The 12,858-nt window shown below is 34.0% G+C and overlaps 1 protein-coding gene across 1 annotated transcript; it reads left to right on the top strand.

Moving 5' to 3' along the window:
• Positions 1 to 2,693: 2,693 nt before the first annotated feature.
• On the top strand, positions 2,694 to 11,604 carry LOC144838813 (N-acetylneuraminate-9-phosphate synthase-like). Its single transcript, XM_078694309.1, has 7 exons — positions 2,694 to 2,874; positions 7,663 to 7,878; positions 8,068 to 8,220; positions 8,769 to 8,870; positions 9,175 to 9,334; positions 9,765 to 9,871; positions 10,137 to 11,604. Exons 1-7 carry the CDS (start codon positions 2,743 to 2,745, stop codon positions 10,326 to 10,328), a joined length of 1,062 nt encoding a protein of 353 aa, XP_078550435.1. The 5' UTR covers positions 2,694 to 2,742; the 3' UTR covers positions 10,329 to 11,604.
• Positions 11,605 to 12,858: the final 1,254 nt, after the last annotated feature.

Below are 12,858 nucleotides of genomic sequence, written 5' to 3'. Positions count from 1 at the left end.
ATGATTTATTTTTTTTCTCTCTCGAAATACTGGATATTACTATGTAAACGTATATGTTATAGTAAATATTATATTGTAGCCCTTGCTGCATTAGTAAGAGTTGGATAATTGTATTGACATGGACATATAAACATTTATATTAAATAAAAACCATAAAAACGGTATAACGGGAGAACTAGGCCTATAAGATTGTTTTTTTTCTCTATGACTATGTATGTATGTAAATTTCTAATTTCTAAAACCAGAACATCTCAAGTTCACTGTCAGTGTCATCGCTCCATTCCTGCCCAGAACTTATATCATCTTCGTTGGTTTCGCTAACGCTCACAGATACATCTTCAAAAAGGTTTTTGGGTAATACCGATTCTGGAAACCAGTTTATTGTAAAAGTTATTTATTTAATACACAAACTTTGTTCAAAATAATGATTAATATACTCTTCTAATAAGCATTGGGCTAGTTATGTAGTACTGATCTATTAAAAAAGGTACAAAAAATTAGTATAATCTTTTATAATAAGCATTGGGCTACAGTACTTGTTGAAAATATATTAATATACTCTTCTAATTTGGCTACAACTAGGCCTACAGTTTTACAGTTACATTATATATAATATAATATAATAAAGTAATATTTAAATAAAAAGAAAACTTTGATTAGGTTATTTATTTAATACTACTGGGTTTGGGTTTATGTTTAAATGTTAATAGTAATTACCACATTATGTTACAAATTATTACTATACTCTTCTAAAAAGCATTGGGCAACATCGTTTTTTTTTTTACTTAAAATTGTATGTGCAGTAGGCCTATTTCTGTAAAACTACAGCGTTTAGTCAGTAAAATATGTTTTAGGTAGATTCCAACCATATCATACGTTGAAAAGTTTTTATTATTTGGCTTATATAAGTTTTAAGTGAAACTCTTAGACTATTTTTCCCTTTAGAATGGTAATGGTCATTTTATCGTCATTGATGGGATATATTTTCAATTGTTTTGTGTTAGTTCGATTAAAGTTAAACTTTATTCAATTAAACATGTTGTTTTGGGTTTTTTTTTACTGCTGATGGTATCTACAATATCTAAGGTAGGCTATACTTGGGGTAAATGGGGTCTCTAGTCGAACTTTAGAGGAGTCTGCCAGGGCCAAGGCAGTGTACAGATAGTCTGTAATAGGTAATTTGGTATTGCTTACAATGTGCTAAATCATATAACATTGGTTGCTGGTGGTATCTACAATGTCTAAGCTGGGCTAGTTGGGGAAAGGGGGGTCTCTAGTCTAACTTTAGAGGGGTCTGCCAGGGCCAAGGCAGTGTACAGATAGTCTGTAATAGGTCATTTGGTATTGCTTACATTGTGCTAAATCATATAAAATTGGTTGCTGGTGGTATCTACAATATCTAGGCTGGGCTAGTTGGGGGAAGGGGAGTCTCTAGTCTAACTTTAGGGAGTCTGGCACTTGCAGTGCAGCAGACAATTAGTCTGTTGTTATCCATTTCGTATTGTATGAACACAACTTGTTCATTTGGCATTAATTTTGAGTGGTACCTCACTCATCTATGCTAGCCCCATTTTAGGCCCTCCCTCGGAGGGTCTGGCGGGCCTATTGCAGCAGACAAAAAGTCTGTCGTTTGTGATACTGGTATAAGGATGCCAATGGGCATCCCGTGGTGGTAAAATTAGGTGGTATCTCTCTCATCTAACCGGTGCCGATTTTTTTAGCACATTTCGGGGTCCCCCCGGTCTAGACGCAGCAGGGGGTACCCGGCAGACTCCCATTTTCATTGACTTCAAGTGACCCCCAACACACTTAAATAGTCAGATATTGGTACCTAGCTCATCTAACCAAATGTCTCTGGGCTGCCGGTCTAGTAGGTTATAATTTTATTTTATGCTATTTTATAGTCACTAAATAATAATATATAGGCCGCAGTAAGGTACCATTAGACTTAGTTTAGGTGCAGTGGCAGGTTAGGGCATAATATGCCAGAGTAGACAAATGTAGGGCTGTAGTACAGCCTGTACGCCTATGATCGGGAAGGTAGGCCTACTATAACAGACCCAGTCTGGCCCTCCTAAATTGCCCTCCTAAATTGCCCACCCACCGCCGTGCTCTGCCACTGGAGCCTGAGTGAGGTGAGTAGGACTTTTTTTTTGTTTTGCTTTCATTAGGCTGCTACGTTACGTACGTTGACTTTAAGCTTGGTTCCCACTAGAACGTAACGCAAGGATGTAAACGCAACGCAAGCGTTTTAACCAATGACAAGCGAAGTTATAGACAGTTAGCAATCACAAGCGTATAAGCCATCGCTTGTGATTGGTCAATTCACTTGCGTTGCGTTACGTCCTTGCGTTGCGTCGCTAGTGGGAACCACGCTTTAGTAAAACAGCACAGACGGCAATACGTTGATCGTCCTCATCATCGCCATCACGTTCAACAAATAAATTGCCAAAAACGATTTAAGTGTTGTGTTCGCCATCATAGAGCTAGTATACACGTGTTTTTGAATCGTTAAGCACGTTTTCCTTTGATACGTATTCGAGTTACACGTTTCCGTTGAGTACAAAATTCCACTGCGCATAGTGGGCGTGGCCTAACAATACTCCACGGAAAAGTCCCATTCGAATACGACAAGGTTATGATTAAAATATAAACTGCTGTTCAGCACGGTACACTACATTTACCACCACGTCGCCAATCAACCCAAGCAAACGCACCACCGGTTTTATAAACTAAGTAATAATGCCTCTTGAATTTGAATTAGCACCTGGTCGTAAAATTGGTGGTGATAATCCTTGTTTTATCATCGCAGAAATTGGTCAGAATCACCAAGGTGATATTGAAACTGCAAAAAAGTTAATCAAAGTCGCAAAGGTAGGCAATTAATAAATTAATTACTTTCTGAATTATTTGGTGAAATTAGGTAATAAACAAATAAAATGGGGTTACAAAAAAGTAGGCATAGGACCAGGCCTAAGCTAAATCAAGTTAATATCAGTGGTATACATTATCGTCACTGCATAACAATTCTAGCCTCGATTTTGGTTGTCCTATGTATAAACTGCTGGCCAAATCAAAGAAAAGGTTAGTGAAAATAATGGAATCGGACATCTAAATGGAATCGGACATCTAAATTCTGTTGCAAATGAACTTAATACAATGAAAAAGAGATATGTCTTCTTTCCGTCTCCTCCAAACGAACATCCAAAGACATCTCTTATTCTTATAATAATAGTTCTAGCAGGAGACATTGAAACTAGTCTGGGCTCCAGACGGAGTTTTGTAATAATATAAATATTTTTGCACATATGGCGTTTCATACGTGTATTACTTGAGTGTATTTTCAGACAAAAATCGCGGTCGAAATAAAAACAAATAAAAAAAAGACAATAAATACAGACTTGTGTATTTTCAGACAAAAATCGCGGTCGAAATAAAAACAAATAAAAAAAAAGACAATAAATACAGACTTGGGGCAAGTCTACATTGAAACTAACCCAGGTCCCATTAAACATCCTTGTGGGGTATGTGAGAAAACCGTAGCTCGTAATCACAAAGCGATAAATTGTGACGAATGTGAATCATGGCTTCACATCAAATGTATAGAATTAACAACTAAAGAATATAATAATTTACAAGGTATTTGAATGTAAACCAAAATTGGATAAGCTTTAAAAACAGGATTTTAGAAATCGTAAACAAGCATGTTCCAACCAAAAAAGTAATAAATCTAATCTACCATGGATTAACTATAAAGTTAAAAAACTTATGAGTGTTAGAAGAAAAAAATATAGAAAAGCCAAAACAACAAAACTAGCTAAGGATTGGGGACAGTATAGAAGTATCCAAAAAACAATAAAAATTGAAATTAAAAAGGCATATGACCAATATGTCGCAAGCTTGTTCGATGAAATTGAAAATAGTGGTGGTGCACTTAAAAAACTATATACATTCGTAAAAGATCTAAGACGAGATAGAGTTGGAATCTCATCTCTGCAAACAGACGGTAAATTTGCAACTGAAGGAAAGGATAAAGCAGAAATGTTATCTAAACAATTTCAGAAAGTATTTACCAATGAAGATACTAGGAATATTCCAGACAAAGGCCAAAGTCCATATCCAAATATGCCTGAAATTATAATTAATACGGATGGAATATTCAAATTATTAAGTAAACTTAATCCCAAAAAAGCAATTGGTATAGATAGGATTCCGACACAAATTATTAAAGACAATGCAGATCTTGTGGCACCCATCCTGACTGAAATATTTCAGCAGTCTTTAGAGGAAGGGGAAGTGCCACATGATTGGAAGGAAGCAAATGTAACAGCCTTATTTAAAAAAGGTGATAGATCATTACCAGTTAACTATAGGCCTGTGTCTCTTACATGTGTGACTTGTAAAGTTATGGAACATGTAATATTTAGTAATGTTATGGATCACCTAGAAAAAAGAAATATACTAAATATTAATCAACATGGATTTAGACAAGGCCATAGTTGTGAATCTCAATTAATTAATACAATAGAAATATTAACAAAAAACATGGATGTAAAGAAAATCACCGATTGTATAGTACTTGATTTTTCAAAAGCATTTGACATGGTCCCTCATCAAAGGCTTTTATACAAAGTTAATTATTATGGAATAAGAGGTTGTACACATAATTGGATAAAATCATGGTTAGTCGATAGGTCCCAATCGGTAGTTATGGATGGATACACATCCAATAAAGTAAAATCAGGAGTACCACAGGGTACAGTTTTAGGACCCCTCATGTTTTTACTTTACATTAACGACATTACAGAAAATAATACTTCGGAAATGAAATTATTTGCTGATGATTGTATTTTATTTAAATCCGTCGAAAATAACAATGATGCCAAGCAACTCCAAAAAGATCTCGATAAGGTAGTGGCATGGTCTGAAAAATGGCAAATGAAATTTAATCCTAACAAATGCCAAGTAATTAAAATAAGTAATAGAAAAAATAATCAACAGTATGAATATACAATGCATGATGTTACACTTCAATCAACAAAACAACTTAGATATCTTGGAGTGGAACTTACCCATAACCTAACATGGGGAGCTCACATTGATAAGATTACAAAAACAGCAAATAATACATTAAACATGTTAAGAAGGAATTTTCACAATTGTCCTGTTGAAATTAAAAATAAATCATACACGACATTTGTTCGGCCAACACTAGAATATGCGCAGACAGTATGGGATCCATATCAACTAAAACAAATTAATAAAACTAGAGGGTTCGCTCGCTTCGCTCGCGCACCCTCTAGTTTTCCGCTTCTGGAAATTGAAGCCCGGGTGACACCTATGCATATGACTAATGAGTAATGTATGTTTATTTTGTGATGTTTCATGGTGGTCCATAAATTAGGTACGCCAAAAATATCGCTTCCAGGGTAATATAGCAAATTAGAGTTTAAAAAATGTACGAATAGAGAACAATATATGCTAATTATTATATTCGGTCTTGTGTGTGTGAGATTTGAACCTGTACTGAAAATAAGTTTGGTAAGACGCGAAATGTATACCAATTATGATTGATTACGTCCCCTGTCAGTAATGATGTATGGACAATTGACAGCAATCGGTGGTTAGGAATGTAAAGGGGAAAAGTTACTCAATAGATTTATTTATTTGTAAACAAAATGTACATTAATTCTCCCTGTAATGATGTAAAAACTTTCAACAATTGGTATTACAACAATTGGTATTAATGCAAATAATATAATTGTAAAGAACAGTATACGTATATTATATTATTATATATATTATCTGAACGTTACACACAGGAGGAAACCGTTAATAGGGGTCATCAATCACTGAAACAGTCTCTAACGTGACCGTAACAAGAGACCAAAAGCATAGTTTATCAACGTGGGTGACAGTGAGCGGGGCTTTAACATTTGTATCACAATATATCATGACATGCAGCATCTTGTTAATTTTGGAACAAAATGATCAAATAACAACTGTCGTAGCCTACTTATATTTCGGTCATAGTAGACACCATTTATACTGTAATTATAAATAGAGCAAGCAACAGAAATAATCGATAAACAGTAAAGGTGTTTCCCTGGTAGGCCTTGCCTCCTATAGTAACATTGAATCGCACCTAAATTTGATAAAATGATTAATAAATAGCATAAATAATTAGTAAAATTACTAAAACAAATTGTATTTCACGTAAAGTAAAGGCCTTTATAATTGATATTTGAATATCTAAAACAAATAAATTGTAGTTCACGATTCAGTTGAATCACTAAAATCACATTGTAGTTCACATAAAAGTAAGGCCTTCAATAAAAGTTAAATTACTAAAACAAATTGTAGTTCACGTAAAGTAAATGTCTTTAATCAATATAATTGATTAGTTGAATATCTAAAACAAATTAATTTCAGTAGTTCACGATACGTTGAACCACTAAAATATTTTTTTATTTAATATTGAATGGCGCCACCAACGGCCATTTTGCCGGCAGTGACGTACCCGGAAGCCAGTTGAACAACAGCGCGAGTGTGTGAAAATAACCCTGTGATATCCACAAATTTCGATAGGTAACGCTAAATTTTGTCGTTGTAAAACACAAAAGTGGAACAATAGCGTCGATGTGAAAACTAATGTTATCAAATCTACGTTTCGCGGTACATCTGAGATAGATAAGGTAGGTATCCAAGGCGGAGATTTGTACCGAAGTTTTTGCATTGTGCTCGCCTATGTCAGAATTAACCATAATTTATATATAGATACAATCAATTCAAAACAAAGCAGCCAGATATGTGACAAAAAATTATGACAGAAATAGTAGCATTACAGAGATTAATAAACAGTTAAAATGGCCACTTCTTCAACATAGAAGATTTGTTGCCAGACAATCTCTTCTATACAAAACATGGCATGGAAAAACAGCCATAATACTACCTTCATACACAAGTAATATCCATACAAGAGTGTTGCGAAACTCCAATAATTTTAACTTGTCAAATGCGAGATACTCAATAGACAAATACAAATATTCTTTTTTCCCGCGTACTGTAAGAGCATGGAATGTACTTCCAGAATGCATTAAACAAGCATCATCATTACAAATCTTTAAATCAACACTTTGGACAAACATAGATGATTGCACAATCACTATTGCACCACCTAATTGCATGTACTGCCAAGTCATGGGCTTCAATTTAATGCAGCAATCGATTTATGTGTATTAATGTATGGACGTTGATTTGTTTGTTTTTTCATTATTGTTTGGTCAGTTTAGTGAAGTTGTGAAATTAATAAATTAAAAAAAAATAAAAAAAATTCAGTTAAGTATAATGTTTGCACACCGAGAGACGCACCCCCTGACGCATATACCCATGTGGTCCTTCGTCAGTATCCATCCAGATCCAGATCCAGACCACCTCTCTGCTCTGTCCATAAGATAATTGGCACTCAAAACACCGCCGGCTCCCAGTGGTGATATGCTGTGAAGTTGCCCGGTCTTTACTACGCCTAGCTTAGCTAGAAGTAGTAGGCTAATCTAACAGTGACAGTCACATTTGGTAATGTATTCAATTAAGATTTACAACAAATTATATTAATTATCAAATTAATGATGTTCATTATTTTTTATCTACATTTTATTCCAGGAAGCAGGAGCAGACTGTGCCAAGTTCCAGAAAAGCGAGTTGAACTGTAAATTCAACAAGGCAGCATTAGCTAAGCCATACACTTCTAAACATTCCTGGGGGAAAACTTATGGGGAACACAAACGGTACTTGGAGTTCAGTCATGACCAGTACAGGCAATTGAAGGCATATGCCGAAGAGCTTGGAATATTTTTTACAGCATCTGGCATGGATGAAGTAATATATAAATACCAAATTTATGATTTTAGGAAAAATAATGAAATTCTATATTTTTACCTATCAATAATTAATTTAAACCTATGGAGTAAATACCAAATTCATTGAAACTGTACTACTAGGCCTATATACAATTGGCCAACCCTGTCCTCTTTATATTAACAAATAATTTTTTCTTTTTTTTTAAAGGCTGCACAAGAATTCCTCGATGAGCTTAATGTACCATTTTTCAAGATCGCTTCTTGCGATACAAATAATTTAAAATTCCTTGCTAAGTCTGCTAAGATGGGCCGTCCAATGGTAATATCATCAGGAATGCAAACGCTTGAAACTATGAAGAAAGTAATTATATAACTAATTCAATATTTTCTATAATTGGAGGTAGAAGAGTGAGTTTGAACACTACAGCCATCCTCTATTCATGAGACATCCTTATTTAGTATTAAAGATGTATTTCCCCCTGAAATAATAATTCTTAACAAAATTGTTGTTGAATATGCCATTTTAATGTCACCTAAAAAATGTATTTACCTGAAAAAACTGTAATTGGTTGAATTTAAGCATTTATTTTGTCATTTTATAAGTGAGAACATTATTTTTTTGTGTTTTTTTTTCTACGGAAGTGATTAACTTTATTAAAACTACAAAATAACATATTCAAAGTCTGATTTAATTAATCTTAATTTTTCATGTTTTTGGTGGACAATATATCTTTAAGGGGACACTTTCCTGTCAAGCAAACAAATGCAATGATTTACACTACAGCTACAGTGTTCCCTTTTCAGGAGACACCCCTATTAAGGGTGCACATTGTAGCATTCCAAATAAAAGGTGTAATCTTAACTGTAACGGCATAATTTCACATAATATATGCTATCTTTTTTTTTCAGGTATACAAAACCGTGAAACCTTTCAACGAAAACTTCTGTTTTCTTCAGTGTACAAGTGCTTACCCTTTGGCTCCCGAAGATGTACATCTGCGAACAATGGATGTATGAACAATTATATTATATTTTCAGTCCACAATGGTGCAAACTCCCAATTTAAAATTACATATTAACTTCTTAAATTCTACTAGCCATGTTATCGCAAACTTTGGTGTAGCAATTTCTTTTGCTAACTTAACAAACCCCACTCCTCTCTTGTGTCTTAAATTCAACATTGCAGGATTTTTATTCCTTGGGTTGTTTTGTCACTGAATACCAAAAAGCATGCAGACACTACAGTAGAATTTCAAAAAGCATTCACACATTATAGTACAACTTTATTATCAATGCAAATTTTCTGGTGTAATAGGTCTATCGTAAAGAATTTCCAGACATTCCTGTGGGCTATTCAGGTCATGAACGTGGTATGCCCATAACAATCGCAGCTGTTGCCATGGGAGCAAAGGTCGTAGAGAGACACATAACGATGGACAAATCATGGAAGGGAAATGATCACGAAGCCTCTCTAGGTAACTATCTTACGTCACGTCATGGTGATTTGTTTGATTATCTACATTGTAAAACATTTTTCATTATAATCATCTTCCTCTACTCATTTGAGTATAGTCGCAACATGGTTGAATTGAATTGACCCAGAGGGCCCAGTATGATCAGTGGCTGTGTGTGTACTAGTACACCGGGGTAACGCCCTAATCTTCTCAAAAGATGTACTAGGTTCTTTAAAGTGGAACTATGCTTTATAGTCCTTATCCGAGAACACTCATTCTACCACCAAAACCATGGAGTGAGTTAGCCTCGAACCCTTGCCGATGTTATGGCTACGTAATTCCACTGTCTTCACTGCTCGGCCACTCACTCGCACATGTTTCATTAATAATAATATAGAAGAATAAATATAATTAATAAAGTAAATTGAACAAATATTTACACTTTTTTTAGAACCTGATGAGTTGGCTGACCTCATCAGACAAATCCGAATTGTAGAACGCTCGTTTGGGTCACCCGTGAAGGAGATGAGAGAATGTGAACTGCCAACGTACAACAAAGTAAGTCTTTGTGGAAAATCGGCCTAAATTAATCACATAATAAAATATTAAATCAGCATTAGCAAAATATTGTATGTTGTGCAAACCTTGATCAGGATCTTCAGATCAATAGCATGGAATCTTACCCATTAGACCACATAGGTTGTATCCTATGACTAGGATGCTTATAAGCAAAGATATCACAGTCCAAGAAAACAAAAGTTTTGTTTTGCTTGAATCATATAAATTAACGACCTCACCATTATTGTGTTTCTTATTTTATTAGTTGGGGAAAAGTGTTGTTGCAGCAAAGGATATACCAGCCGAAACAATCATCTCGGAGGAGCACTTGGGTGTCAAAGTGGCCGTTCCCATAGGACATGCACCGGAGAACCTAGGCGAACTTTTAGGAAAGAGATCCAAAAGAAAGATCGAATACGATGAGAGTATCAACCTGGAAGATTTAGTAAATGAATAGAATAACAAATAAATATTTTGTCCTACATTTATATTCTGGACCCACCTTAAGCGAAAATCAGTTTCTGAATTATTAATAAACTCATAATTTATACTTAATTGTTTTAGTAAAAGAAGGGTATACTTACAATAATGTATAAACTGAACAGACAATCTTGTCATGGTATTGAAGGTGTACAATACTTAAGAACCATTGTCTGTAAGAATCAAAGAAATATCAAAAATAGTGGCAGACTCAAAAAAATGGATTTCTTTAAAATTTTGCACATGGCTATATATGTGTTGAGAGAAATCAAATATGAAGTATTTTTTATTTCACACATATATTTCCATGGAAACGGCCAAATTTGTATTTTTGACAAATTTTGTCCTTTTTTAAGGTTTTTTAAAATGGATATTGGTACTACTTTGATGAACGATATTTTTGTTTTGTTCATTTAATTACAAATAATAATTAGTGTATGCATAATAACAATGCATTGTGTACCTGTTTCATAATTTTTTTTATATTTTTGATTTTATACTTTGGGAGATACCATTTATTTAAAAAGGGGTGTTTTTCACTTTTTTTAAATTGTTAAATGCAACTAAACTTTACTTCACCATAACGCCCAAAGTGGTGTATTTTTTTAGCTGATTTATTAGAAATAGGTTGTTCTAAGGTTTAATAATTGATTTCTAAAATAAAATACTGGGGTAAATTAAAAATCTACAAGCAGTGTTGCGAGAAACATAGGCATTTTTATAAAAAAAAAACATGGTATATTAGTAAAAACATTTTATTTTCTTTGATTATCTGATTTGAAACTCTTTGGTCAGAAAAATTCTTAATGTTTTATATAGTTCTAGTTGTGTTGTAAGAAAAAAAAACAATAATTTTAATTATAGATTCTGTAATTCCCAGTTTTAATGTCATTTTATAGGTTATATCCTCTGAAAATTTGAATAAATTATCAGAATTTTAATCTTTGCAACAGATTACTCCTCTCTTATTTTGAAGCTCCTCTTTCATTTTTTTACTTCTTTTATTTGCTAACCTAAGCAGATCCCACATGCCCATCCACCACCACTTTCGACTACCACCACCCCCACCCCCCGACAATAACCACAAAAATATAAACTGCAACACTTTGGTCGATCATCCACTATAGAGTGTCAAATGCATGCATTCAAGCACCACCCATACTGCCGCTACCATCGCCCAACCAATAGACGGATTCAAACTCCTCCATCCCACCCCCTCCCCCTTTCTCAAAGCCCCCACCCATGCCTTATTTGCATTTTCAAATTACCGTTTCACAAGGTCATATTCGTAAGGACTTTCTTCTGTGATTATTTTTATTCATGAAAACCCCATATTATTTTATTTACAGCGGGCACCTCCCTTAACGGACGCAATTTGAAAAGCCTGTTTGTTCTGATGAAATGAAATTTTTTGTTTGATTTAAAATGACCTCCCGTAAGCGGCCACCCGAAAAATGTGATACTTATTGCATGGACCTATGAATTAGAGGTCCATGTTTATTGTATTTCTTATTTTATTTTTAAAAAAAAATTATCCTTAGTTACGTAAACAGGTTTAAGATAACACTAAAGGTCAATTTTTTACCTTTATTCAGATTTGTCAAGACTTTATTTCTGAGATTATTAGGATTCAGTATTTAAAGTAAATTTGGCAAAAAGAAGAAATGTAAAACTATGTAGAAAAAATGTTTTGTATTTATGAAAAACCCCTTATTTTTAAAATATTTTCGCATAGAAACAGTTACTATGGTAAAATGTTGACCTCATTTGACCTCAAAATGAATGAATTTACAAGGTCAAGTTTGTCATCACTTTAAGATTATTAGAATGCAGTAGAAGTAAAATTGAGAAAAATTACAAATGCAATAAATTCTTTGTATTCTTAAAAACGCCATTTTTTTACGTTTTTAAACAAATTACTTTCCTTAGTTACACATAGAAATGGTTGCTAAGGTAACACTATAGGTAAAAAATGAAAATTGTTGAGAATTTTTTATGAACTATCTTGTAAATTTTGATCAAACATTAATAGTTGTAGTAAAGTGGGGACCTGTCCTGTTTTGCATTCTGACCCCTTTTGACCTCAAATGACCTATTTACAAGGTCAGATTTATTGGGAGGTCTTTCTGTATCTCTTTATACAAAATAGATGTAAAAATTTATAAAACCATTGACGCAATTATTTCAAAGTTTAACATTATTTTCCATCAACTAAATATTTCAATGCAAAATACTGTTTTTCTGGCAATTAATTGAAATAAACCTAGCAACACATTCTCCTATTTTATCTAAACTATTCGTATGACTCTAGTAGCATTATGACAAGCCACATATACATTTTATTATTGTATTAGCCATATTTAAATTGTGTTTCATGTGTCAACTACCCCCGGGCAACTACCCCCCGGACAACTACCCCCGGACAACTACCCCCGGACAACTACCCCCGGACAACTACCCCCGGACAACTACCCCCTCCCTTAGGACTATATTTATGTTCAATCTTT

The sequence above is a fragment of the Antedon bifida genome, chromosome 3 (genome assembly GCF_963402885.1).
Source record: "Antedon bifida chromosome 3, ecAntBifi1.1, whole genome shotgun sequence".
NCBI lineage: Eukaryota > Metazoa > Echinodermata > Crinoidea > Comatulida > Antedonidae > Antedon > Antedon bifida.
This window is presented reverse-complemented; position numbering and strand designations above follow the sequence as displayed.